Consider the following 27,843-nt stretch of genomic DNA (forward strand, 5'->3'; position numbering starts at 1 on the left):
TACTGGAGCATCTTAATTTCGCTTGTAGGGTGGTCAGGGCAGGAGGACTTTCTGTAGGAGATTGGGCAGAGCTTTAGCGGGTTAGCATTTGCCTCACCACCATGTCCGCTTGGCAGCGGGAGTGAAGGAGGATTTGCGTATGTGGTCCTTTTTTCTTACTTCATTTAATGGTGTGACACTGGTCAGGGAAGAGGATGTGCAGTAGGATGTGCAAATGTTTTCGGATGCAGCAGGCAGTGACGGTTTTGGCCTATATTGGTAAGGCAGGTGGTGCGCAGAAAAGTGGCCACAGGATTGGAAGGATGTTGGGAGGAGCATAACATTTCTTGAGCTTTTCCCATTTTTAGTGCTTTTGACCCTTTGGGGGGAGGAACTGGCACACAACAAGGTTCTTTTTCGTGTGGACAACATGGCTATTGTACAGATCGTAAACAGGCAGTCAGCTAGAGTTGAACAGATTTTGAAGTTGATGAGGGTGTTCGTGCTAGGCTGCCTAAAGCATGACATTACATTTCGAGCTTTACATATTCCTGGTGAGAACAATGACATAGCTGATGCTTTGTCTCATTCGCAGTGGGGGAGATTCCGTGGGCTGGCCAAGGAGGCGGACAGGACACCGACCCCAATGCCGGACCATCTTTGGTATGTAGGCAACGTAGGGTATTACAACTGGTGGTAGGCTCTTTGTCTGCGTCCACTCGAACTGCATATTCCCTGGCATGGAAGGAATTTTTGGCGTCTGGGGCATGTAGGCGGGAAGAAGCTTGGCGGCGTTCTGAAGATGTAGTACAGTTCATTTTGGATCTTATAGAGAGAGGCCTTTCCCGGGTGACAATCGCAGGGAAATTAGCAGGTATTTCTTTTATGGGGAAACTCTTTTGGGGTTATTCTCATTCGGCTGGCGAGGTAGGGAAAAGAATGCTTGAAGGTTGGGCTAGGGAGCGGGAAGGTGTTTAGTTGTCCCGAGCTCCTCTTTCATGGCAGAATTTGGCCCATTTGTTGGATGTTTTACCTTTAGTTTGCAGGGATGACTTTGAAGCTTGTTTGTTTGCCGTTCTGATGGCTTTCATGTTTTTTGGGGCTTTTCGAGTCGCGTAGCTATTGGGCACCAAATAAAAAAGGGAATCTCTTGGCAAGAAGTGCTTTTATCAGACGAGGGTGTGCATATTTGGCTGTCTAGTTCTAAAACCGATCAGAAGAAAATAGGTAAAGGAGTGTGGTTGGAAGCGAGGACTCCCAAGGCTACCTGCCCTTTACGTTTGGCCCGTCGCTGGAAGACATTGTCAGGGGGGGTCAGAGAGCAATCCCGTTTTTCAGCATATCAATGGGGCGCCTGTAACAGCATATCAACTGCGCATGGTTTTGCGTAAAGCTTTGCGGAAGATTGGGTTGGACGGGGAGCAGTATGGAACTCACTCTTTTAGGATTGGTGAAGCGACTGAAGCGCATAACAGGGTATGGTCTAAAGGGGAAATCATGCGGTTAGGGCGCTGGTCGTCAAGTTGTTTTCAGCGTTATGTGAGGGGCAACGCAGGGGAGCCGCATGCATCATCCTCTTTGCTTTGAGATGTATTGTGTTTTTCTCTTTACAGGTTTTGAAGCTGGGTCCCAGTCTAAAAAAATGACGGTTTGGATAGTGGGGCATTCGTTCATCAAATAGGCCCAGGTTCAGGCGGCCCAAAGTTATTTTGGAAAAATGTTGGGTTTTAATGACCAAATGTTTAACATTGTGTGGAAGGGAAAAGGGGGTATGCTTTGGAGGTGACTCATTCCATGTTTGAATAAGGCAATGGTGAAGGGCCTGTGTCTGGACATTTTATTGGTACACTTGGGAGAGAACGATCTTTGCGGGGTGAAAGGTGTGGTCCTGCTGCGGGCTATGAAGAGGGATTTATCTTTAATTAAGGAGTGCTGGTCTGGTTGCCATGTGTTATGGACAGAATTAGTTCCGCGGAGGATCTGGAGAGAGGCGGTGAACCCCAGAGCCATTGACAGGGCCAGGAAGAAGGTAAACTCGCAAATTTCTAGGTTTTGCCGTCAATTGTGTTTCGGGAGAGTGTCACACAGGGATATCCGCTTTGAGTCAGTTTAATTTTTCCGTGATGATGGAGTGCATTTATCCAAGTTGGGAATGGACCTCTATTTGCTGGAGATCAGAGAAGTTTTGTCTAGATGCTTAAATGTTCGATAGTGACGAGTTTTAGAATTTTTCCTACTTGGGGGGCAGAAAGGGGGGTAGTTCCTTCCCCCGTCTTTCTGGGTGGCGGGGTCTATTTGTTTTTAGGCTGTTTTGGCAGAGGTTTGTTGATTAATGGGTAAGTTGTGTTATCGACAGGGAAAGGATAGGTTAGTCGTTTTTGTTTGGTTACACGTTTTGGGGGATTGACAGATGTGAAGGGATAGGCATGGGAGTTGGTTAACGGAGGGCTTGTATTTATAGGTTATATTGGTTGATGTAATGTTTTTTTAATGTTTGAAATGTATTGTATGGGTGGGGGCGGGGTCATGAAATTTTAGGGGAGGGAGCGGGGGCGGGGTTAGGTCAGTTATGTATTTAGTGAGGAATAGTTTTGGAAGGCTTTTGCCGAGGTTTATTTAATATGTGATGCGCACCTGTTCCAATAAAAGCGGCCTTTTCCACATACTTTTTTGTACGTGGTCTGCTTCACCCCCCCTCACCCCTTCCTCCCAATGTGTGTTGCATGCACGCGAGCGTAATACTTGTTTACGCTTGTGTATCCGTATTTACATTTGTATCTTGATGTGTCATGAAATGGACACGAGCGTGACATGGTTGTGTGGCGCTCGTGCCTATTTATATGTAGCCTTTCCGCAATGAAACGAGCATGTGCTCGTAGAAGGGTTTGGGTGTATATTCAAGTGGTTGGGGTAAATCTATAAATACATGTGTCTTGGCAGTTAAGATTATTGAGTTGTTGAGCCTCGCCTTCAAGACTTACTGTTTCTTTGCAAATAAACAACTGGCTTACCTTCATGAACATCCCAGTGTATGAAACTTTCATTTCCTTGGAATAGTGGGTGCATTTTATTGAACAATATGCTTTCCTCAGCCACTATCATAAACCTAATTCTAGGCTTACATTCACCATTATGTTAATTTTTACTTGCACCCTTCCAAGAGGTTTTGTAATGTGTTGTTTGCTCTGCTAACAGCAGCCTGACCGACGGTGTTTTCATCTGTTTTGTGGTGCTTGCTTGTAAGTACTCCTGGAACAAACACATGGGAAGGGATAAGTGCTGTTGACTACCTTTCATCTTTAAATCATCTTATGATAAATATTTTGAAGGGATTGATCTATGTAAATTATGTCTTAACCTAAATTGATATATATGAGTCATGTGAATGTAAGCTGATAGACTAACGCCTAAAGTGTTAGAGCCTTAGAGAGATTTGCAGGATGAATGAAAAACGAATTACTGATCCGCCAGTTTAGTCAAACGGATTACAAGGTGAAGCATTTTGATAAGTGTCGTTTTCGGAAACAGACCTTCTAAGACAGTAGGGAACTCATTCTGTTGTAGCCAAAAAGTAATACATAGATACGGATAACTGGTCAAGAGCACAATGCCTGCCTACTCTACTAAATAACCTTCTTGATATAAATTAACAGTGATACTCTGGATTTCTCTCCTGAGTCCATTCCAGGCTTTTTTTAAAGCTGTTCAGTTGGAGTCGGCTCAACTTCTTTAATGTACTGACGTCTCTGATAGTCTCTATCACATACCTCCACCTTCAAACTATGCAGCTTTAGGTCCTTGTATCTTATGTAAGATGTATGGGAAAGGACGCACGTCATCTTGGTACAGTTGCTCTCCTTACCTGGACGCCAGTAGTCTTTCTTTCTGTATCCTTATGTGCATAGATCTCTCCTGGAGATGTAAAGGTGGTGGGTGACAAAGGAGTCAGAATTTCAGGTGGCCTAGAACAGTATTGTTACTGTGGCATTTGAGATAGAAGAGCTGGAGACCTATGGTTCTGGAGCATGTACAGTCATCTGCAATATGGATACGCCAACTGGCGTCTCTGTGTTCCTGGCACAGTGACATAATATCCTAAGGTATCTAACAGGTACAAATGACACACAGGAAAATAATAAAGGAACTAGGACTCAGTGTCGGTTTTTTTTTTATTAAGTCTTTTCATTGTAAATAATTTCCGTGGAAAAAGTTAAATTGCACACTTTATTTTGACCGTTTGCAGTGTTTCAACTTCAGAATAAAGCAGATAGAAGCATAAAGCAATAAAATGAACAACCCACCCCCACAATGCTGGAGGCTGAATACCCTCTGTCGTACTCCTTCCAGGTCAAGTGCCAAGGATCACAGGTTCAAAATTACGTCAATCCATACTATGCCAAGTTTTAAAGACACTTCACATTTTTTTCTCCCTTATGAGCTTTGGCGTTTAACAGTGGAGACAATCGCATCAGGGTTTTTTTTATAATTAGATGTGTCTCACACTGGTCGTTTGTGGTCCACAAGTTTTCTTTCCGTTGTATAAAAAATATTTATTTGTGCCCCCTGCCAAAAGCCAGTAACTACTTGGGCTCTTGCCTACTTGCACGCAAAGACTTCAGTTGATTATTGCAGTCATACAATATTTTGGTGACAACTCTGCATACCAAAAGGCACCCATAGCTGAAGGCCAGACGGGGGTAAAGCCAGAAAGAGGATAACCAAATCCAAACGACAACTCTAGCTGAAGAGTATTCATAGTGAAAAGGCACAGGTCAACTGTAGCCCACTCCTGGCAAAAGGCAATCCTAACCACAACTCAACTTCATATCAATCTTAGCCGAAGTGTAGCAATAGCCATAGACGAACCATGGTCGTAGGACATGTCTATGGTTACAAGAACCCAGACAGAGGGCATTTCTATCACAACTTTTTTTCAAAATTTGACAATAGGTTTAATTTTCCTAGTGTAAAATTATACTAAAACAAAACTATATTTATCTGGCTTTTTTATCTGAAGCCTGAAAAGAAAACTCATGTTTCCGACACTATGAATGGAATTCAGGGAAAAGTGGGTATGCATGAAAATCTATTTTAAATTAAGTTTACAGCATCTTTAAAGTGCCATTAAATGGCGGGCTATTGAAAAGAAGTCAGGTGCGATCACAGTGAGGTGTGAACGTGGAGTATTGGAGCTCATCTAACTAGCAATAAGATCATGTATTCTTATTCCAATATTCGTAGGGGACTTTTCTGTCCCTTGCTAACGCTGGTCCCCATAAGTCCTCATGCTGGCCTACTTTATATACTTTGAGTTCATTATTACAGGTGTGTTACAGTACCCTTGACACAATTTGGGCATGCCATGGCCAACTTGGTCCCTGCAAAGAAAGCATGTCCCTAAAATACTTAATTGTCTAATCTTAGCTTCTCTCTCTCTCCCTCCAGTTATGGTTAACACTTCACACCCTGATTCTTCACACTTTGAACTATCTACCCTTTGAAATACAACCTGCAAAGGGCCTTCCTCCTTCATCCACATTTACATTAAATTCAACAAATGATTGTGCAATGGCGCTAAAAATATAGTTTTGTAAAGATTTATATTTATATATATATACTCTATTTAAAAAAAATATGCAGAATGTGGGGACTGCTACCTTAACTGTTTCAAACACCCTGGCTTTCCTTGAAGTGTAACTGTGTCCATATAGGCCAGTTCGACCCTGGAGAAAGAGATTGGGTAGGGACTGAGATATATCGCTGACACCAAAGCCCTGCATGGTGCTTATTTAATCTCAAGGTACATGTCATTGACTCCTGTGGTGAGAAATTATTACGGCCACTCACCCCAAACGTACAGTTGCATAAAATACATTTATGTTTTATTCTCTACAAAAATAAGTACAAAACTATAAGTACTGTCTCTTTTTATGTTTGAGAAGCTGGGGGGTTGTAAGTACCCCAGCGGCTCTGCCCTTTCCCACCCTCCCTGGATGCCCCAGGTGCAAGGATAAGAGACTTGAGTGCATCTCCCTTCCCACCCACTCATATCCCCAATTTGTCTTCATTTTCCCTTGTAAACTCAAGCAGCACAATGACTGTCCATCCCAGTCATGGATAGAAGTCTAGTTCGGTTGGCTTTGTGGTGCCCCTTCTTGGCCAAGTAATCGGATCCTGTGCCTAAAGGGCACCCACTCATAAAAAGGATCCAATTGGGCCCCACTCAGTGAGGTCCGGGGGGTAAGGGAGGTCTAGCTCAAACAACTGTTCCAGGTTGACCGAGTGTGAGAGGTAGTCATTTTTCTCCTGTTCCTCCCAGGGATGCTGGAGGAACGAGGTGGCCAAGAAAGTTTCTTCTAAGTCCAACTGGTTCTGGTTGGACTCTGTCAGTACTTGATCCTGCCCCACAGCACTCCAAGCCTGGGGGCAGCTGATGTGCTTCCCCTGTACTGTCAGGTCCACAGCCTGGGCTGATGGACTCCCGGGAGGGGTCACCTCTAGCTCATCAAAAGTGGTAAAGTCACTGTTCAGGTTTGAGTCAAAGATGGCTTCCCAGTCAAAGTCGCCCTTTAGTGGGCCCAGTTCAGCCTGCTCCTCCTGAGTTAGAAGTGGTGTACTGGTGAGGCGTGGTGCCTTGCACATCCGCTTAGGTTGTGGTTGTTTGCGCTTGTGGGGGGGCACCCTGCCATCTGCCGGGTTCCAGTTTTGGTCGTTGGTGGCATCCTCGAACTCCTGTAGTAGCTGCTGAGACTCCATGCTGATGTTCATGGCTGCATTGCCTAACCAGGGCGAGGTGGACAAGTCAGCCACTGGGCCAGCATTAGACACCATGCCCTGAGTGAACGCAGGGTGAATCTGCACTGGGGGTAGTCGACGTTTCTTGATGGCCCCATTCATCAGCCTGTCGGCGTACTGCGGGTCGATCTTCCAGAATCCCCCTTTTCCAGGCTCGTCTTTCTCCCGTGGCACTTTGATGAAGCACTTGTTTAAGGACAGGTTGTGTCTTATAGAATTCTGAAGAGATAAAAAGATAGAAACAATTAGCAAATTGCATGCAAGTGCAGAAAGTATCCTATTACATTCATATCACATTTTGAAATATATAAATCGCAGGTCAGGTGATAGTGTGAAAATGTCCCATTCCCAGCCATCTCATATCAGATCTTGCAAGGTTCAAGAATGCTAAAGAAAGGCCTCTAATAAAGCTTGATGCTTTTTTAACACACTGCCTTTAGGCTACAGAGTCGGCTTGATCTCTGTTCCATCTGTGGTGGATACTGAGGAGGAATGTGAACAGGCCTCAGGACTCCACATGCTGCATAGCTGACAAAGCCTGGACTAGAGGTATCATCTTAAACCTCTCTGAGGTTAACAGCCTAAAACTAAATGCGGACAAGACAGAGTTCTTTGGTCAGGCCACCCCTCCAACCGCAGGGTTATGGTGGCCAGCAGAATTGGGCTCACCACCGTCTCCAGCAAATACAGCGAGGAATCTGGGCATCAAATGGGATTCAGACCTATCTTTTGTGACCCAAGTTCGACACATTTCCTTGTCCTGCTTCTGGAAGCCAAGAAGCCTAAGGAAATTTCTGCACTCAATACTGAAGGAAAGCCGCAGAGAATAGTCCATGCTACTGTGACCTCTCAGCTTGACTATGCGAACAGTCTGTACCTAGGGCTACCGTCTTATTTGATCAACAGACTCCAGATGGTACAAAATGCGGCAGCGAGAGTAAGCCGACGGGTCCTGTTCTGTCATCATATCTCCCCTCATATCAGACAACTCCATTGGCTCCCGGTAGCGAAAAGGATAGAGTTCAAGTCCCTGACCCTGGCCTTTCGTGCCCTGCATAATACAGGGGATCTAGATATCTCAGACATAGTCTTTGCCCATATCAACATAAATGCACTCTGAGATCCAACTCGCAGCACCTGCTTTGTGGGCCTTGCTATGTTAAGTCCCAAATGGGAGGCAGATCCTTCACAGTGAGGACGGACAGGTTGTGGAACTCCTTACCCTCTCAAATGCGCTTGGTTGAATCAGAACACGAGTTCAGGAAGATTCTGAAGACCTGGCCCTTTAGCCAAGGCTAGCCTCCCTGTTGGCCCTGATTCCTCTTCTGTTTCATCTGCTCAGCGCAGTAACACCACTGTTTGAAGTAGCTGTTGCAGTCTATAAATGACACTGTTAATATTATTATTATTGGATGTTACCTCTGGGAGACCCGGTACTCTCAAAAGCTCTGCGGGCACCCTTTAGGCTGGGTATGTGGGCATACTGCCAGAAAGATTTGAGCAGACCCAAGCACTCAGCTGTTTGCTTTCAAAGAAAGCGATGAATGGTGTGGTGCTCTTCTACCCACCCCCACCCCCGCCATTTGAGGCAAATGTGTTTTCCTCCGAAACACACCAGGTTGACTTTTTTTACTCATGAATTGTTTTTCTGCAAGAAGTAGCGTGCCCTAACCATAATTTGGCTGAATGGCCTGAACGGCGCAAATCGACTTTTACTGTGTTGTTTGCTTTTTGTATTGTTATAAAACCTCCACCTTGTTATGGAAGAAACCTGTTTTGCCTTCGAACGAGAGGAACGGCAGTTTTCCCTGCTGATCTTGGTGCACAGCTGAACCCTACAGCCGAGCCTTGCACATGGCGTCCTGTACATACACAGCTCCAGAGGGGTATTCCTTTGGTTTACATCTAAGGAAGAGCTTTGCACTTTTACAGTCACTTTTAAAGAGTGGAATCTGTATTCTACCAGAGGCTCACTGGAATGCAGCGCCCCACATGCGATTAATTCCATAAATGTAAGTCTTCCTATCACTTTATTTGTACATGGTTTCCTCAAAGCCTATTTCTGCATAGGTCGAAAGCTGGGTGCTTGGAGATCCGGGTGCCAGACCCCTGCAAACATTATCCTTGAGCCCTGGCCGCAGCACCGTGAATAAATGGATGAAAAAAATCCCACTCGGTCCTTTGGCTGCACTCCAGAGTACACAGCAACCAAGGCACCGAGCAAACGATGCGGTGGGCTGCGGCCCCCTGGCCCCCTCCCTTTCAAGAATTAAAGTATTAGAAGTTACCGGTGTCTTGGAGTATGACAGGGGGAACAAAATAAAATAATAATCCTGAGGAACCAGATAAAGAAGAGAAGAGAGTGCAAAAGGAAACACGAGCAGCAGGGTGTAGGCGGATGAGGCCAGACACAAAGAAAGTGTTCATCCCCCTCCTGCTGCCTCAAGAACCCCAGGAATTCTGTACATTTCGGGATTTTCTGTTTAATGAAATTCACCAAGGTTCAGAGGACAGCACAGCTCCTTTGCTCTCCCCCTTCTCCTTTCTATTCAGCAAGCAGTGCAGGGTTGATTATTACCCGGCCAGTTAACATATTTATCATTCCTGGCTAGAGCTAGCTACTCCTGTGGGGGCTAGTGGGAGCTCTAAAAACTATTTATTTTTTCACACATTTAATTAAATCCCGGAGACTGTTCTCGGTAGCAGGTGAGCCCGTCGGGGGTCTTTGATCGCTTTTCAAAGTTCCAGTTAATTCCGAACATATGAACAACTGTGCCCCTGCACTAACACAAAAGCGTACAATACCAAAATTTGTATATGATTGTAACATACAATAGTGACATATAGCGCATCAATCTAAACAGTTGGTGGAGATACGTAATTCAATAAAAGTTCATCTATTGAGACGGGTAAGTCAATCAATAGTCTGTATTAGGTGTGTCCATTTTCTGTTTATTGTTCCGTTTCAAAAAAGCCAACACGTGTTTCATCGCAAGGAACAAATGCGAATCTTCAGGGCTAAACAAAAAATACAGAGTCTGTTTTTACTACACATGTTTTGATTATAATATCTATGTAGACAACGGGTGACTCATGGTGTCACCCTGGTAGACAAAGGCATGCGCAGAAGGTGGTAATGTGACTTAGTGTATATGTGGAGAACAGTCATGGCTAAGGTGACATAAGTGACATGGTGGTGTGTGTCGTGCCAAACAATATCTGTCAGGAACAAGGTGACTGGTGTGACTTGTTGATCATTGCTTGAACAAAAACCTGGCCGGTTAGACGAGTGAAGTGGTAAGACAGGTGGTGTGTGGTATAGAAAGGACGGTTTCCCAAGATTTCTCATGAGTGACATAAGTGAACGTAATCGAATCGCATTAGGAATGACAATGTTACATAATTGTGGTTGTCAATTGCTTGGTGCGTATAGAGTATGGTATCAAAAATTATTTATATTCTAAAGTGCGCACTTTGATCAAATTAATTCTGTGAAGGTGGACTACAGTTACGACATACCAGACATTCCGAACATAGGCAGCCGCCTCTACACACCATCTCTGCCCCTAGGACATATCAGGAGCCTACATTTTGGCCATCCTCAGCAGCCAATCATGTTTTTACACCCGAGAGGACCCTCTTATACACTCACACGCCCCCTGACACTAGGAGCCGATTTTCACCCCCAGTACTGCGGAGCTCGTCAAAATATCACAATTAAGAGCATCCCACACCCCTGCCCTAGCTCGACCAACCAACTGACTCTCCGTTCCCGACCAACGATGCTTTGACGAGGGTCTTATTCGGGCAAAGAAAATAGGCCAAGGCACCAAAAAAGGAAGGCGCGTTCACCAATCGTGATCCGAGGCTTCGGTGGCACTCTGTGTTAGTACTTCCTGAAAAATCGGATGCAAGTGGTGTATTCTTAAGCACATTAAGCCTGTGATACTGTGCTATTTTATAGGATTTTAGGGATTCTTTACAGAGGCTATCATGTTCAGCCACTAAAGGAACTTTTAGGTGAATTAGTGGCAAACAGTGAATGTGTTAACGCACCAATGAGTTTGCAACCCCAAAGGCACTAACAAATTAGAAACTGTCAGGCCATGGTACAGAAAACTAACCATACTGTACTTGCAAGATAATCCGACCGGAAGTATTTAAGATAGGTCTCAGCCCTCACGACCTAATCCGACCGGAAGTATTTAAGAAAGGTCTCAGCCCTCACGACCGCTGCCTCACTTGATTCTTGTGACTGACACTGTATGAAATAGTGGTCATTTACAGACGCTGTATCAAACCCAAGGGTACCGGATTGATGCTGTCACCTGCCCGGACTTTGTGACAAAAATCCTGCCAGATTCCAAAGCTCTAATTTTGTTGACATCACTACTGCCTGCTCCTGGAATCTCCAAATGGTGCTGAGCAGCAGTTTTTTTCTGTATCCAGTTTAGAAGGATTACAGAATTCACAAGCCTAAACAGATATGGGGTAGACGTTGTTTACCAATAAACGTTATGCCTATAATCACCAAAGTCACAGAAGAAAATTCCACCGCAACCATCAAGCCTAACAAGTTACAACCCCTCCTTAACTCTCAACCTTTCCGGGTTGTAATAAAATGCACTGGACTGCATAACTAATTTACCCACTTGAGGAAAACGGTAATTTCCCGAGTAAAAATTAGTGTAAGATATTGGGTGGACTTCCAAGTGAAAGCCACCCCACCCCAGCGCCTTTGTTGATGCCTACTTTAGCTTGCTTCACAATGACAAGAGGAAGTTTGTGTTACACATGCCCCTGACAGTCAGTGTTGAAGTGGAATGGGCTACCTGGGGAAGGTGGCTCTGTGAGGGACTAGTTGGCACCGCTACATCATCCCAGCATTGCCAATTACCCAGGAAGTGAGGTGAATCCAAATGTTATGTGTGGGAAAAGGCTAAAACGAAGTGGGTAGATTTAGAGAACGGTATGTAAGAATATCAATTACAAAAATATTGACTGCAATAAGTTATCACCCAAATATTGTTTACAAAAATATTGGTCCATTAGGTTTATAGTTTCTATTATTAACTAATCAGGTGATATTTTTTGAAACTATATGTAGGATATATTTTGGCGCCTGATACTTGGGCCATAATATTCAGATATCATACTGGGTAGAGGGAGGAAACTAAAAATAATATTACCTACAAGTGTTATGGAAACCGAAAGTGGACTTTGGGAAACTCAGGCAGTTTTTCACTGGTTTGGTGTTTCTGAAAGGATAACAGGGTTGGCTCGAAGTTAGTCACATGGCAAGCCAGTTTTATAGCCCTTCTCGTGTTATCTGTTTGGTGTTCTACCAAAGTATTGCTTTTTTAATATCGACCTGCACTTATATTAATATTATTGACTCCAGTCGACTACCAACGTATTGTCAAGGTAAGTAGTTGTGGAGTTAAGAATAGTACATTTATAGAGTATACTTTGATATTATTGACCCCGATATTTTGATATACACATACCTACTCAATTCAAATTTATTGCCAGCTCCCAGCAGTCAGTGATTTCTTATTCCTACCTTCTTACTTTGGTGTTCTCCAAATGTGTCTTCCTAAAATTCCTTCATCGCACATCTTTTTGTAGTCCCATATTTTCCCTTCTACTTCCATGGATTCACAGGGTTCCTTGGATCCACCTTTTATTCTCTAATTTACTGTCCCATGTTGTGATCCCCAATTACCTACTGTGCCTGTTTGTGCTGAATGGTGTGTTATCACATTCTCAGTTTCTAACGCCCTGTCCCTTTCCAACTTCTTTATGCGAATAATCCCTTCGACTTTCTCGACTATCTCATACCCTTCACGGTCCCACTTCTTGATTAAGTGCTCTGCACCCTACTTCAGGATCGGTTTCCTGTCCCAAACATCACATTAACACTTTTTTCTCTGGTACCTGCTGTGCTGCTGTAGCTCCATTGCACTGTTTAACCACTCATTAAAGACTTTTGAGACAAAACTATACTGAAGTTACAGAACTGACTTGCTAGCTCATCCCATAAAGTACAAGCTAGAACTGGAACATGTTGGTCTTTGCAGAAAACATCTCTAGAATCTCTTAGATTCACCAGAAGGAAAGACCCTTTTGAAGCTGGATATGCTAATGGACTACACTACATCTAAGGGCACACCTTGCATAGCCTTGCCATCCCAGGGCCTATAAGTGATTCTGTTTGCAGTGTTCAAAACAAAAGAACATTAATTTAGTAAAAATTGAGCCACCTACAACCTAGCTAGGGGCATTTAGAATGCAGCACCAGATTTTCAAACCTTCCAGCATACCAGCTTGTCCTTGGGATATGGGAGTGTTGTTAGGTTAAAGAAAGGCAGTGATCCCAAGTTGTCCTATGTAAAGGTGAACATATCATTGAGTCGTTGTTTTCGTTGCATTCCGGGACTCGAAGTCTGAATGTAGTGATATGTTATTGGAATTTCTATACTGCACAGCATGCAGATGATGTGGCCCAGTGGTCCTGTCACCCGTATGGGAGTGTTTTACTCACAAGTGGGAGGGTTTAATTACAGACTTGAATCTGAGTCCTTCTGTAATGCTATGCTTCTGACATTGTGTCCTTATCTATCTCTGAGACTGTAAGGCGGGGGTCTTCAAACTGGTAGGGGCGCCAGGCTGTACCCAAAAGAGGCATTATGCTGATAGCAGTGCTTTCTTTTTTGGCTTACACAACCAGCAGCAGTAACTGCTCTGTATTTATTGGCCATCACTAACATATTTTCTCATGTCCATCCTGGCTAGGAGAAGGTGCCAAAAGGGAAGGGACTCCAAATATTTTTCAAAACCCCAACCCCTATTTCTAATAATCACTCTATGGATACTTTTAAACGTTAGTAAGGCCTGCCTGACCAGAATAGTATGTTTGGCAATCATGTTGATTGCAAAAACGGTAGCAGAACTTACCTGCATTGTTTAAATAAGTCCAGACATATTTATACATTTCCAGTTTAATAGAATAATTGTGTAAAATGTTGATGTGGGGGGGGGGGGATTTTTTTTTGCACTGGAGGCGCAGGATTGAAAAGTTTGTAGACCACTACTTTAAGGTGTAACTTTCAAGGTATGTGGTTGGCTGTTAATTGGTATGCTACCAAAATATTGTGGCCTAAATATTACTTGAAAAAAGATCATGTGCTAAATCTTATATGAAGTATCACCTCATTGGAGTTAATAACAGAAAAACTACACCCACTGGAGTGATAGTTTTGTAAATGATATTTAGACCATGATATTTATGTCAGATGATATTTTTGCTCAGTATTATGACCTGCAACCACTTTATTCATATGAAAAAGAACCATGTGACTCTATTGAGGGCCAGTGTCTTATTTATCAAACAATTTGTATATGATCATACGTTTGAGATGGAAATAACAAAAATATGAGTAATAAAATCAGGACTGTATGGGAAGCCAAAATGAGCTGTGGCAAAAATTAGCACACTGCAGTAGGTCTTGTCAATAATGGAGCCATAGTGGCTTGGTTGGGTCATGAGGCTGTAGGAGCTCACTCAGCTCTGAAAGCAGACCCTAGGCCAGCAGCTTATGGTGGAAATGCCAAAGTGAGAGAATGGCCAGTCCATTTACAATGCCAAGAAAAGGATGTGGAAGGATTTCTCTAACTTCATATGGGTAAACCTGACATCTCTGAAATGAAGTGCAACAGGTAGATCTCGCAACATATTCTTGCCTGGTACCTTACCTGCCAAGTGGGGTCAGCGTGTCTGAAGTAGCAAAAGTTGTCAGTTATCCATTTATAGATGGCAGACAGAGTGATCTTGGCCTTCTTACTGGCCTGCATGGCCATGCAAATGAGTGTGGCATACGAGTAGGGTGGCTTAACATGGGGGTTTGTCTTATAATCCACATCTTCTGGGGGTGTCGCTGGCCCTCCAAGACCACATGGGAGGGCAACTCTGTTGGTGGAGGATGAAATGGGTTTGCCTGGTGTGTGTGGCATGCCCATGCAGGCTGAGTCCCCTGCCAGCGGAGAGCTTGGTGCCACAGAGCCTGGCATGTTGTTGTAGCCATGCGGGTCAGCAGGGCTGCTTGAGCCTGTTGCAGTCTTACCCACATTGGCATTGATAATGGAAAACTCCTGCAGCCACTGCAGGCTAGTAAGACTGTCGTCCAGGTTGAGCGTGTCTCCCATGCTGCTGTCCTGTGTGTCTTCGCCCTCCACCTGCAGGCTCATCCAGCTCTCAGTCATGTCTGGGGCAGCCAAAATGGGCAAGTCTAACATCCAGGACCTTGGACTGGGGCCCGGGGCGCCCAGGTTGTTAAGACGCAGCCGGCACAACTGCAAACAGAGGTGAAAAAAGAAGACATAAGTTAGAATGCTAGATGTATCAGCAGTCTGACTTAACAAATGAATAACAACATTCTAATGTATTTGTCGTCTGTGAAAAGGTGGCTTGGTATATGGTGTACACTTGTTTAAGTGGGAACCTTGCGCCAATCCAGACAACCCTTATGGTGATTTTAGTGGTCTTAGACAACCTTAGAAGCTCTCTAAGTGATAGCTGTGGAGAGCAACCTTCAGGCTTAGTCCAGAAGGAGTATAAAGCAGCTTTACCAGATCATAATCGTATTGATAAAGATTAAGTGAAAAAGAACCACACAGTGTGTTTATAAAAATATGTATTTATTATATAACACTAACACATACAGGTATCTCCTAGTCGGAGATACACACAATACTTTTAAATAGAAACAGGTAAGTAGAACTTAATTCACAGTGGTCACCATGGGGAGACCAAACCATATACTAATTTAGTGGAATGCGAACGACGACTAGAGTCAGAACTTTACCCAGAAGACGTAGAATTGTCAGGGACCCGAGATAAGTAACTAGGAGCCCCACTGAGGTTGTATGCTAAGTGGGAACACGACCGCGTGATCAATACAAGTCAATGGGTAAGTCACGGTTGCAATTTTAAAGAAGAAGGACCATTTCCAGCGGACCGTGAAGAAACCCTGTGGAAGACAGAAAGTTGGAGCGCTACCCCACCCATGAATACCTTAGGAACTAGGATACGGATGCATAGGTGTGCAGTGGCGTCGGAAACCGCCGTCAATTCCAGTGGAGGACTTTATAAAGATGCTGCTGCTAGAGAAGATGAAAGTTTCTGGTGGAATCCAAAGGAGGATTCAAGATGTGAAGAACCTGCAAGCAGAGGGGACAGAGTCTATGCCACTCAGGAGTGACCAGGAGGCACCGAAGACGAATTCCCACCGATGTCGGGTGCTGCAGGGGAGCAGAGGATGTCCTTAGAACTGCAGCTGTGTGGACCAGGCAACCCTGTGGAAGAACAGGAGTCGTACATGAGCTGTCCAACGTCGGATGTCGAGAGTTGAGGGGTTGGTGTCTGGTGGGAGCCCCAACAAGCCTTGGCAAGTGCAACCAACATAGAAGTGGAGAAAGGTGCAATGTCGGGACCAGCAAGGTCCGGCGGACTAACCACACGCAAGGGATTCAGGGCCGGCCTTGAGCAATCAGGGGAGCCCAAAGAATATGCGGATGAACCTCAAGAGGATTCGCAGGCTGGAGGCGCTGGAGGCGCAAGAGGACCTCGAGCAGCTCACCAAAGATGCAAGCCCACGATGCTAGAGATGCGGTGAGGATGAAGACCTTGGTCACGGGAGATGCTTGAGGTTGGGGCTACTTCGAGGCCGAAGATTTTGATGGAAGGAAGCCAACAAGCCTTTGATGCGGTGCACAGGGGTTCAGTTCCTGCCGCTCCGACGAGGGATACTGGCCTCAAACTTGGTGAGAGGACAGGGCAGGCCTTGAGGGATGTGAAGAACCACCACTTGTGTTGCTGAGCCTTTCGGAGTCCTTGGAACCTCAGGACCAGCAGACCGGTCAACTTAGTTATGGTGCCTGCGGATGCAGGGAAGTGACTCCTTCACTTCAAGGGAGATTCCATCAGGTGTCTTGGATGCCCACAAGTTTTAGAAGGTTCCTGTATGGCGCACAGGCATGGATGTTGCAGCAGACAAGCAGGGCAACGAGATCAGGAGCAGCAGGAGTCTTCCTAGTTGCAGCCTTGATGCCCAGTGTGAAGTCCAGCGTGCCCAGAAAGTTGAAGAAGAAGTGCTGTCTGAAATTAATCTTGTGCCACGACGAACCTAGGAACCCACCCACAGGTGAGCTCTAAAATACCCTAAGGAAAGGGTTGGGACGATTCAGGGGTCCCTCTCAAAGGAGGAGCTGAACAAGTGGGATGATACTCCCTTGTCCTTTGTCAAGTTTCGCACCACGGCTGGAGCCAACAGCTCCCTGAACTGATTTGAACTGGACTATGCATGAAGGGCACCATGTTTGCCCTGCACACAGACTATGTGGCGATGGCAAGCGTCCCCACCCTCCCCCAATACACTAAATCCTGTCTGGGAGGTGGTCACACCTCCCTGTGACAGGATATCTATTGTTCTGCCTTCCCCTGCCCGAGCTTCGCTCAGCAGCAGGAGGGCAGAAACGCGTCTCTGGCCAGCAGCAGCCCTGGCTTGCTTTCCGGATCTGGAAGACTGGTACTGAGGGCCTCCCAAAGGGAGCTTAACGGCGCATTGAATCATACCTCCCACACCGTTTACGGTGTGGGAGGTATGATTCCAACATGTTTGATACCAAACATGATAGGATTCATTTCAGCCAGTTTCGAGATGGTCACCGCCTAATGACATGATGCCCCTCTATATGTCTTATGGCTGTCTCACAACACAGGATAATGGACTCCGTAGATCGTAGGGGTGTCCTGCTCATGCAAGGGCACCCTCACACTTAGAACCAAGCACCCTGCCTTCAGGATTGCAAAGACCTGCTGTAGGGGTGACTTATAGGTTTTAAGTGCAGAGACCTTAGATATAAGGAAATCTATATCTTTTGTAAGAGGTGCTTGCACCAGCTTACAGGCTACAATGGCAGGCCTGTAGAGATAGTTTGAATGGTCTCCCATAGGTGAAGTTATACATGCTTTAGCGTTTGGGGGACCTCTGGGGTACCTATGGTATCTTAGTACCATATATTAGTGACTGATAAGGGTACCCCAATACCCAATCTGGGATGTACCTAAGCACTTACCATTACCATTTAGGGGGAGAAAGCACGGAGACTGGGGTCCTGATTAGCAGGATCCCAGTCAGACTAGTCAGAAACAGCATAAGAACCAGGCAACAAGTGGGGGTAACCATAAAAGCAGATCCTTCTTTCCTACAACGTCATAGCCACCAAAATTGAAGCTTGCTGAGGCTGACAAGACTGGTTCTGCCTCAGCCCAGGCTTGACATGTTATCCACCATTCTAGGCGTCTCTGACAACTCTCCCATTCAGCCCGCTGTGCCCAGGCCTTAACTTCTGTCCCAGTCCTCATGGACATTACAGATGTGTATGGGCCTACCACGCTAGCCTGAAGTGTGACTCGCTGGCAATCCCTACCAGACAAATTTCCCATGTGTACTGACTGTGGCCTTACTACACTTGACTTTCTTTACCTCTCAGACAAGCTTGGTAGGTTAGTCTACCCTAGCCCTCCGCCCTTCCAGAGGCAGGCTAAGTAACGTCTCTGCTGGGAAACGGCCTTTACAACGAAGCTGTTTCCCCGAAATCTTTAACCACGCATGCAGTACAACGCATGCGTGGTTACCACTAATGCCTTTACCACGCATACCTTTACTACGATGTTTGTAGTAAAGGCATATGTGGTAAAGGTAAAAAGATAAAAGGGGGGGCTTGGGGGGGTCTCCCCCCCAAATAAAAAAACTCACCATGTCATGTCGGCGTCAGCGTCGTTTGAGAGAAATCGGAAAAAAATGCTGTTTTCTCTTAACGACGTATGACGTCACCACGCAATTATTCGAGGAAACGTTTATCCGTGGTAAACGAATTCCGTTGTAACGCATGCGTGGTAAAGGCATGCGTTGCAACGGAATTCGTTGTATCATCATATATTCGTCTCGGCTGACCGACCCCTTGTGACTGACCCCTGTCTGAGAGCTAGAGGAGTATCTGGTAACCCAATGTTGTATCCCTCAAAGGAGTGTTTCCCCTGAAACGATGTGACACCCATCAGAGAGCTAGAGGCGCCTCGATTAACATAATGCGGCGCCCCCTTGGTGATGAGCTAAGGGGGCCGCTAGTAATCTCGGGGACCATCTCTCAGAGACCAAGCAGCTTCCTCGGACCACATGTGGCCCCTTATATGAGCGATAGTAGCTCTAATGTCCTTGTGTTCCACCCAGGTGAGAGCTAGGGGTACCTCTCGCCCACGCGAGAGCGAGTGGGGCCCCAAGAAACTTCAGGTGGGACCCTTCTGCCAGTGAGTGTGCCCTGTGGCGAGCTCGTGTGGACATCTGAGAGCGAGGCGTGCCTATAGGAAGCAGAGCAAGAAGTGTTTTATTGGCCTCATGTCTGTACCCCTTGGTGTTAGCAGCAAGATGGAACTGATTGTGCTGTGTGGCGCCGCTATAAAAGCAACGGAGCTCTTGTGCATTTCCAGTACCCTCAATCTGCAAGATATCTCAGCGAGTTATAATGCTGGTATTTGGTGGGAACTGCAGTACGACCGAGACGTTCATCCTTCGGTAGTTAATAAATCAAGAAACAATACATTGGGTCGTAGTAACATATGCTGTTAACAGCACGGTATTGTTGAGCACTAGATATAGAAGAGGTTTTTTCTCTTTATTTAAATGTTTTTCACATCTTCAGACGAAATCTCAGAACGGACACTGTGCCTGGGGCGTCGTACCCACATGCCTTCTCAGTGTAATAATTGCTATCAGATAAAGGCTAACGGTCCCAGATGGCTAACTGCGCCAGTGGATTGGACGCCTTCTGCTGTCTGCCCCACCTGTGGCGTTACAGCACCCAGCTCATTGTGCCACCCTGTGATGGAAGCACCCTGCGGGTGGGAGATGGCTTATGCTTGTTCTACTCGGTTGGTAGTACACTGCTGCTGTGCCAGTTCTGGCATGGAAGCTCTGTGCTGCATCTGCCACCTGTGTTACCGAAGGTGGATGCTTACAGCTACTTGTGTCACTGTTGGGTGGAGCTGTGACTCGGGGGTGGGAGTGCCCTGCTACTTGTGTCATCTGCTGTCCGTTTCACTCTGGGTGGTAGTGCCATGCAACCAGTGTCATTTGCTGTCAGTTTCAGTCTGGGTGGGAGTGCCCTGCTACTTGTGTCATCTGCTGTCCGTTTCACTCTGGGTGGTAGTGCCATGCAACTAGTGTCACCTGCTGTCAGTTTCACTCTGTGTGGCAGTGCCCTACAACTAGTGTCATCTGCTGTCAGTTTCACTCTGGGTGATAGTGCCATGCAACTAGTGTCACCTGCTGTCCGTTTCACTCTGGGTGGTAGTGCCATGCAACTAGTGTCACCTGCTGTCCGTTTCACTCTGGGTGGTAGTGCCATGCAACTAGTGTCATCTGCTGTCAGTTTCACTCTGGGTGGTAGTGCCCTACTACTTGTGTCATCTGCTGTCAGTTTCACTCTGTGTGTTAATGCCCTGCAACTAGTGTCATCTGCTGTCAGTTTCACTCTGGGTGGTAGTGCCCTGCTACTTGTGTCATCTGCTGTCAGTTTCACTCTGGGTGTTAGTGTCCTGCTACTTGTGTCATCTGCTGTCAGTTTCACTCTGGGTGGTAGTGCCCTGCTACTTGCGTCATCTGCTGTCCGTTTCACTCTGGGTGGTAGTGCCATGCAACTAGTGTCATCTACTGTCAGTTTCACTATGGGTGGTAGTGCGCTGCTACTCGTGTCATCTGCTGTCCGTTTCACTCTGGGTGTTATTGCCCTGCAACTAGTGTCATCTGCTGTCCGTTTCACTCTGGGTGGTAGTGCCATGCAACTAGTGTCATCTGCTGTCCGTTTCACTCTGGGTGGTAGTGCCATGCAACTAGTGTCATCTGCTGCCAGTTTCACTCTGGGTGGTAGTGCCCTGCAACTAGTGTCCTCTGCTGTCCGTTTCACTCTCGGTAGTGTGACTCTGCTGCTTGTGTCCTCTGCTGTCCGTTTCACTCTGGGTAGTGTGACCCTGCTGCTTGTGTCATCTGCTGTCCGTTTCACTCTGGGTAGTGTGACCCTGCTGCTTGTGCTACAGCTGGGGTGGAAGATTCCTGTCGCCTTTGCCACCCGCTGAGTCGAAGCTCCCTCCTGACATTCCCAGGTTAGGGTGGTTTAGAATCGTGATGCCCTGCTGGCTGTGCCACTTTGGTTGGACTTTCCATCCTGTTTGTGTCACTCTGATGTGATAGAATCGTACATGTGCCTTCTATGGGGTGGGGGCTCCCTGCTACCTGAGCCGCTCCTGGCACAGCCATGCCCTGCTCTCAGCAGGAATGTGCCCGCCCACGGCGGTGAGAGAGTGGCATGCCCACAGGCGCGCGATGGTGCCATCGCCAGGATACAGGCGTCTGGGGACCGTTCTGGAAACAGCTTGCGTCATCTTCTCCGAGTGAGCCGCAGCCCAGCTGACTGTTTGAAGACCCATGTCGGAGCCTCCAGGAGATGTGAATGAGGGACCTGGGCACACCCGAAAGGACAAGCAGGGCCTCGAGTTACAGAGGCAATTAGAAATAACTCCGCTCGCAGGGCCACAATGAATGAGACCCAACTAGGGTGGATGGAAATCCGAAGGTCAGACCCAGGGTGATAAGGCAAACGCGCACATCAGAACCATGAGGCCAGGGTGTAGGGCTTGTGGTGGCAGTGTGTGGCCATGGGGTTATAGGTCAAATGGGGTCAGTACTCGGGCACCCGTGAGACCCAAGGTAGTGAGAACATTGGTAAAAAGCCCGAAATGGATCATGGTGGTAGGGCATCAGGGAGGTTCAGTGTCCGGTTACAGGCATGGAAGAGGTCGAGAGTAGACACTGGTAATTCGGCTACCTGCAGCACACCAAGCAGCGCACCTATGTAAGAGGTGGCCGCCATAGTGGCGCATTCCTGCACATCTCCGGGCACTAGTTTCGGGGACGGGACCCCTACCCCCACAGGGAGTCCCCGAAAGTCCGGCCCCTATGCTGCGTCACTTTAGACAAACATAGGGCTGTGGCCAGGTACTTATACCTACCCATTCTTTGTCCCTCCTGGTCACACTGTCTGGTGTGTCGTGTCACCTGGCGGACAGAGCAGCTTAGGTCATTCATAGCTGCCTGCCCTCGGATCATCCGTAAGTTAACCAACCACGTTGGTATACTTCTTGTATCAATCAATCAACCATGGGCTTGTTGAGCGTGACTACTCACCCGTGAGGGTCTCAAGGCGCTGGGGAGGAGGGGAGGTGCATGTTCCAGTCCATCAAGGAGGAGGTCTATTGAAGAGCCATGTTTTGAGGTTTCTCGTGAAGATGGGGAGTGATGGTGCTGCTGAGGTGGAGCAGTAGGGCGTTCCAGGCTCTGGCTGCGAGAAAGGGCAAGGAGCGGCCTCCCGATCTGGACTTCCTGGTGCGGGGGACCACGGCATTGGAGAGCTGGGCTGATCATAGTGTCCTTTGGGGTGCGTGGAATTCGAGTCGGCTGTTAAAGTATGCTGGTCCGGTGTTATGGAGGGCTTCTGTGCATGGTTGAGAAACTTGAAGGTGCATCTAGCCTTGATGGAAAGCCAGAGGAGTGTGCGCAGGTGCTGGGAGATGTAGCAGTGTCTTGGCATGTTGAGGACCAGTCTTGCGGCGGCGTTCTGGATGTTTTGTAGCTTGCAGTGAGGTTTTTGTTCATTCTGGCTTAGAGTGCGTTGCCGTAGTCAAGTCTGCTGGTGACAAGGGCGTGAGTTACGGGCTTTCTGTGCTCAAGGGGGATCCATTTGAAGGTCTTGCATAGGAGGCGGAGGGTGTGGAAGCAAGAGGATGCGACGGAGTTGATCTGGCGGTCCACTTTGAGTTTGGAGTCCAGGATGATTCCGAGGTTGCGTGCATGGTCCGTGGGGCTTCCGAGGGCGGGGGGCCATCAGCTGACGTTCCAGCCGTCTGGTGTGGGCCCATGATCAGTACTTCTGTTTTGTCAGTGTTGAGTTGTGGGCAATGAAATAAACCTGCAGCAAAAATAACCTGCAGCAAACTGTTTTCCGACAAACCTTGTGTGGAGTGAATATTTATTGCAGTGCATGCTAATAACTCATCATGTTTTGTGGAGGGTTCCCAATAACGGCACTATGCCCGGGGTGGCGGACACAGGCACATGTAAGAAGCATTGTGACTGGCCTTAGAGCTGGCTGATGGACAAGATGGCCGTGTGAATGTCCAACTTAGGGTGAGACTGCGCAGACTCAGTTGACGCCCATGATACTGTCGGGATACAGATAGAGTGTATGCACTAAACTTTCAGGGGAAAAACATTGTTCGCTCTGTTTTTTACCAAGATTCGTGAGAAGGGCATGAAGAAACAGTGGCTTACACATATGTGCCTTTTCGGTTTTCCCATTTCAAACCACCGAAAAAGTTTAATCGGATCTGGTGTCCGAAAAACTTCTGACCAGGTCTTAAGTGAGTTCTGCTGTTATAGGGATGGTCAAACTTAATCACATCCTCTGGGAGTCTGGGTAGAGATAAGTGAATCATTGCAAATCTTTTGCAGCTCGCTAAACATGGCTATTACGCAGGTGAATGTTAACGTTCAAGGCTTTTAGAGTCTGTAATCAGTACCAGTTTATGCCTCAAGCAACGTTCTCCCCTCTCCTGGCGCACTGCATCTATCCACCGCTAGTTGGCGACATCTACAGCAGCAAGTGGGCACAGGTACAGCCCAGCTCTCTCTGTAGCCTCTGCAGATAAAGCCCTTCTGGAAACTTCCCTCGTTTGCTAAAAACTGCTAGTTCGATTTTAATCGACATAGAGGAAGTTTTAGTCCATCCCTGAGACCCACAATTCAGAGATCTTAGAGCCTCTGTTAACCTTTTCAATTATTATACAGCGCAAACTTGGTCATACAGGTGCTTTACATGAGTAGTTTGAGAACCAGATCACATTACAAAAGGCGAGATTTATGTTTCCACAGACACAGGGAAATGTAATGGTTTGCCAGGATTGCTCTGAGCCCGGGCTTCTAACCTGGTTCCCCAGTCGGTTACTTTGACCTTGAGGCCACATCCTAACATTGTTAGTCTTGGTTTGCATCCAGGCATGTCTCACCAGGCTATTGGGGACTCCTATGAATTAATGCAATGCCACGACATTGCAGCTGGCCAGAACCCCAAAAGGACAGAGGAAGAGCCTACGTTAAGAAAAAATGTACTTAATGTAGATGCATCATACAACTGCTGAGTCGGTCAGACTGACTGGTGAGTACACTTAATGCCTCAGAACCTCAATAGGCCCTGAAGACCCATGTTGTAAGTAGATAAGGTAGGTAGCAGGACACATCTTCAGGTTATTAAGATAGATGTATTAAGATACACAGCAGAGCAGTAAACCTCACAGCTGACCAGACCATCAACTGCCAAGGCTACAAGAAAGAACACTCTCAGGTACTATGGGAGGTTGGGAAGGTAGAAACACAAATAAAGGACTACTGACACCAAGTAGCCATATTGAAGGAGGTACAAATATACAACAGCCCACATGGCAGTGACTGCAGGCACATTTTTGGGGTGACTTCCACCTCGAAGCTCATTCCCAGCCAGCCTCCTCTAACTCCATTAGTTGAGGAGCAGGGCCGTCTGCAATATAGGTTTAAACCCCAACACTGCCCCCTGCAGAAAGATGGTCCCAGTAGAGCCTTTTCATCTATCTAGCCCTGTCTGTGTAGGGGCAGGGACATCCTCCTGTGCAGTTCAATATCCCACCACCAGCTTTAATGTGCACCTCCTACAGACTGACTGTAGAATGTTGTTCCTGTTTTTATATATATATATATATATATATATATATATATATATATATATATATATATATATATATATTTATTGAGCAGTGGTCCCAAGTCAGCAGTTCGAGAAATGCAAGCTTACCACGTTTTTAACCCCGTCTTGGAAAACGTGGTGAATCCTTCATTTTCCCAAAAATATTCTGGGATTGGAGACAGAACAAAAAATATGCCCCCTAGAGACTATTTTTGGGAAAGTTGCATTTGCCCAAATCTTCTAGGACTGGAGTTAGATTCGTAAATCTGACCACCTGGGTGCCTGTATCGCCCGTTGCTGCTCTGAGTGCGCTACTGTAGGACCCACGCGTTGCCCCAGCACATCCCCAGGCCTGCATGTTTGGGGCAGGGATGTGTTGATATAGCCATCCAATGGTGCCCATCGCCTGCCTATCCCGCGTCAACTGGATACGGGCAGCGCCTGCTGAGCCCCCTGGTTGCCTGGGCACGTCCTCCCAGGACAACGTCCCCGCGGGGCGTACTTAAGTTCGGGTTCAGACTCCTCTGTTTACTCTTGTTTTGGCAGCTCACCGCGGCTCCCTGCTGCCAGCCTTTCTCTGCGCTCTGAAAACAGGCACGTTGCTGACATGGCGGTCATCGCCCTCCGTGGGGCAGGCTCCGCCCACCGCACTGCTCACAGACAGGAGGCGCTGGGGTCTGCGCCGACTGTGATAAAACCCAGAAAACACCCATGCCCATAAAACGCGGCTCTTTCTCCAAGGTCTAGTTGCAGAAAACAAAGGAACATGCAAAAAGAAACTTTTACCGTGAACGTCTTCAAATTATAATAATAAGATAACAGTAACCCCATCTTGTATTCCTCGCTGTGTGCTTCACATTTAGGACAATTACATGCATTTATATTTCATGGGACAGCAATCGAGCGAACTCTGGCTGATTTTGTACAACTAATTTATGTTTGTATATTCCATTTCGTATCAGAACAATACTTTACTATACTGAGAAAAGATTATGTAGTGCACCTGTTCATCTCAAGTCAACGAGACTATCACTTTAAAATGTGGATTCACGATAAACAAATATATTTCTCACATCATCCTTTTCTGTACTAATTAACTGCATACCAAAAAACGGTGTTTGACATAATATGGTGGAAGCTTTGCCCCTTGTCAACCGAGCATCTCCAGCAATATTTTTTTTCAAACAATACCGAAAAACAAAAACGTCAGTCAGCCCAACTTCTAATTTAGGTCAGCTACTAAACAGAATGTGGTCAAAACAAGCGTTCGCGAGTTTTGTCAAAAGTTATAGATAGCTACAAAAGAATCAGACTCTTTAAATACCAAGAGAAGCACAGCAGATATTGCCAAAAGTCCCCCCAAATCTAAAAAATCTTATCAAACTCGACCACTTAAGACGAGCACAGCAGAGGGAATCTATTGATAAATAGCAAAACAGCCTGTGTCTTAAGCAGATCAACGTGCCATCGGGGTCCCTGTATACACCTGTGTATACAGGGACCCCGATGGCACGTTGATCTGCTTAAGACACGAGTCTTTCGCTTTTTAAAACAAGAAAGACAGTCCCGGAAATAAAAAAGGATCCAATACCTTTAAATAACGGAATTTCAGATAGAAACAACGCACACACGTTATAAAGACAGTCTGCGCTATTTCGATGAAACGACTGGTTGGTTGCTTTACAACGAAATAACTTTTTAAGAGATAGAAGTAACCCGTTGTCGAAAGGGTTAGGTATTTAAATAAAAACAAGCAACTGTTTAGGGCAAGCAAACGTAATTTGTGTATAACTTGCTACGGATGGGAATGTGTGTTTTTAAATAAAGATGCAATTTTTAAGATCGTGCATCAGTATTGCTCAATGTAGATCCATTCCACAGCTGTCTGTGCGACAAGACACCGAGCCGTTCCTCACCTGTTTCGGAGCTGCGTGCAGGGGGGCTGCAGCTACCAGGGCAGTGCTTCACATGGGGCGTTCCTCTTGGGGTGCTGCTGGCTAGGACACCGGGGAGAACTGGAGGGGTCCTGCTGGTGCTAGGGGTGATTTCCTGGGTGTGCTACTTTTTCCAATGGGGTGATGTTAGGCTTCGTTCGGTGCTGCTTTTCCGGGGGAGCAGTATTCCTGCTGGAGGTGACCGAAAGATGCTTATCCAGCGGTACTGGTTTCCTGGGGTGTATCTTTGCTCCTTTTCCTGGGTGCCGCTGGCGGGTGACCGCCTTCAGAAGGCTGAAGGACAGACAGGTCCTGCCCCTGCCTGCTCCCTGGGCGCTCCTTCTCCCGGGAATACACCTGCCGGGTGATGGGAAGGAAGGAGCGCGGTGGTTCGCACTCAACTTGCTTTCTTCCTTGGTTGCTGCTAGGACTGGGGGTACTGCCCCTGCTGGAGTTTAGGGGCGCTAGTGTAGGAGTCTCTGGATAAGGTGGGTCCTGCCCCCTTCTTTTGCCCCTTTCTGCGTGAGTTATGGCCTCAGTCCCATTTGGCAGCAGCTTTTATCCCAGAGGCTGCTACACATAACATTCTGAGAAGGCTTCCTTGGCAGCCAAGGCAACGCCCCGCCCCTGTAAACAGCTTCCAGTGCTGCGATTGGGCCAACGTCTCCATGGAGAGCCTCAATCACTGCAGGGCAGTTACAGCGCCAGAGGCTGCTGGGGAGAGCGGCGGCTGCAGTGGGCTCTCATTTGGCGGGCGGGGGGGGGGTGGAGAGGGGGTGCTGCGGGGGCAGAACCTTCTGGTGCTCAGGGACTGGGGGATTCCAAACTGGTGATTTGGGGGGCTCAGGGTGCGTCTGCTCGCACTGCAATATATGATACAGATTCTTCATACATTGCCTCTTAGAACTCTAGCCTGCTGTGGTTCTCTCCAAACCGGAGCCAGGGGCTGGGGATGTCAAACTGAAGCCTGGGAGGGGGTGATCCACAGCAGCTTTAGGGAGGAAGGGGGGTGGGGGAATGGTTGGGCAGGGGGTTTACAAGCTGGCTCAGCAAGTGAAGAATTCCCTCAGCACATGAACTGCCCAGACCTGCTAAATGGCCCTCGAATCCTCTTATACTGCTACCTGGAAGTGTATTTCACGCTATAGCCGGAGGTGGCACCCCTGCAGTCCGCACCCGAAACTAGGGGTGTCCTTGGGGTGCAGGTTAGAGTGGATGGGGCCCACGGTTTGAAGTAGTGAGGCTA

General features: G+C 46.9%; 1 protein-coding gene and 1 long non-coding RNA gene across 3 annotated transcripts in view; one reads left to right on the forward strand and one right to left on the reverse strand.

Annotated features, from left to right (window-relative positions):
* LOC144770238 (uncharacterized) overlaps positions 1-27,843 on the forward strand; it is a 1,037,372-nt gene that overhangs the window by 288,919 nt on the left and 720,610 nt on the right. The gene's annotated exons all lie outside the window — the stretch shown is intronic.
* Positions 4,141-27,105, reverse strand: FOXJ1 (forkhead box J1). Its single transcript, XM_078650831.1, has 3 exons — positions 26,580-27,105; positions 14,530-15,126; positions 4,141-6,993 (listed from the first exon to the last, which is right to left on the reverse strand). The coding sequence occupies exons 2-3, from the start codon at positions 15,067-15,069 to the stop codon at positions 6,175-6,177; spliced, it is 1,359 nt and encodes a 452-aa protein (XP_078506957.1). The 5' UTR covers positions 15,070-15,126; positions 26,580-27,105; the 3' UTR covers positions 4,141-6,174.

The sequence above is a fragment of the Lissotriton helveticus genome, chromosome 7 (genome assembly GCF_964261635.1).
Source record: "Lissotriton helveticus chromosome 7, aLisHel1.1, whole genome shotgun sequence".
In the NCBI taxonomy this organism is placed as follows: Eukaryota; Metazoa; Chordata; class Amphibia; order Caudata; family Salamandridae; genus Lissotriton; species Lissotriton helveticus.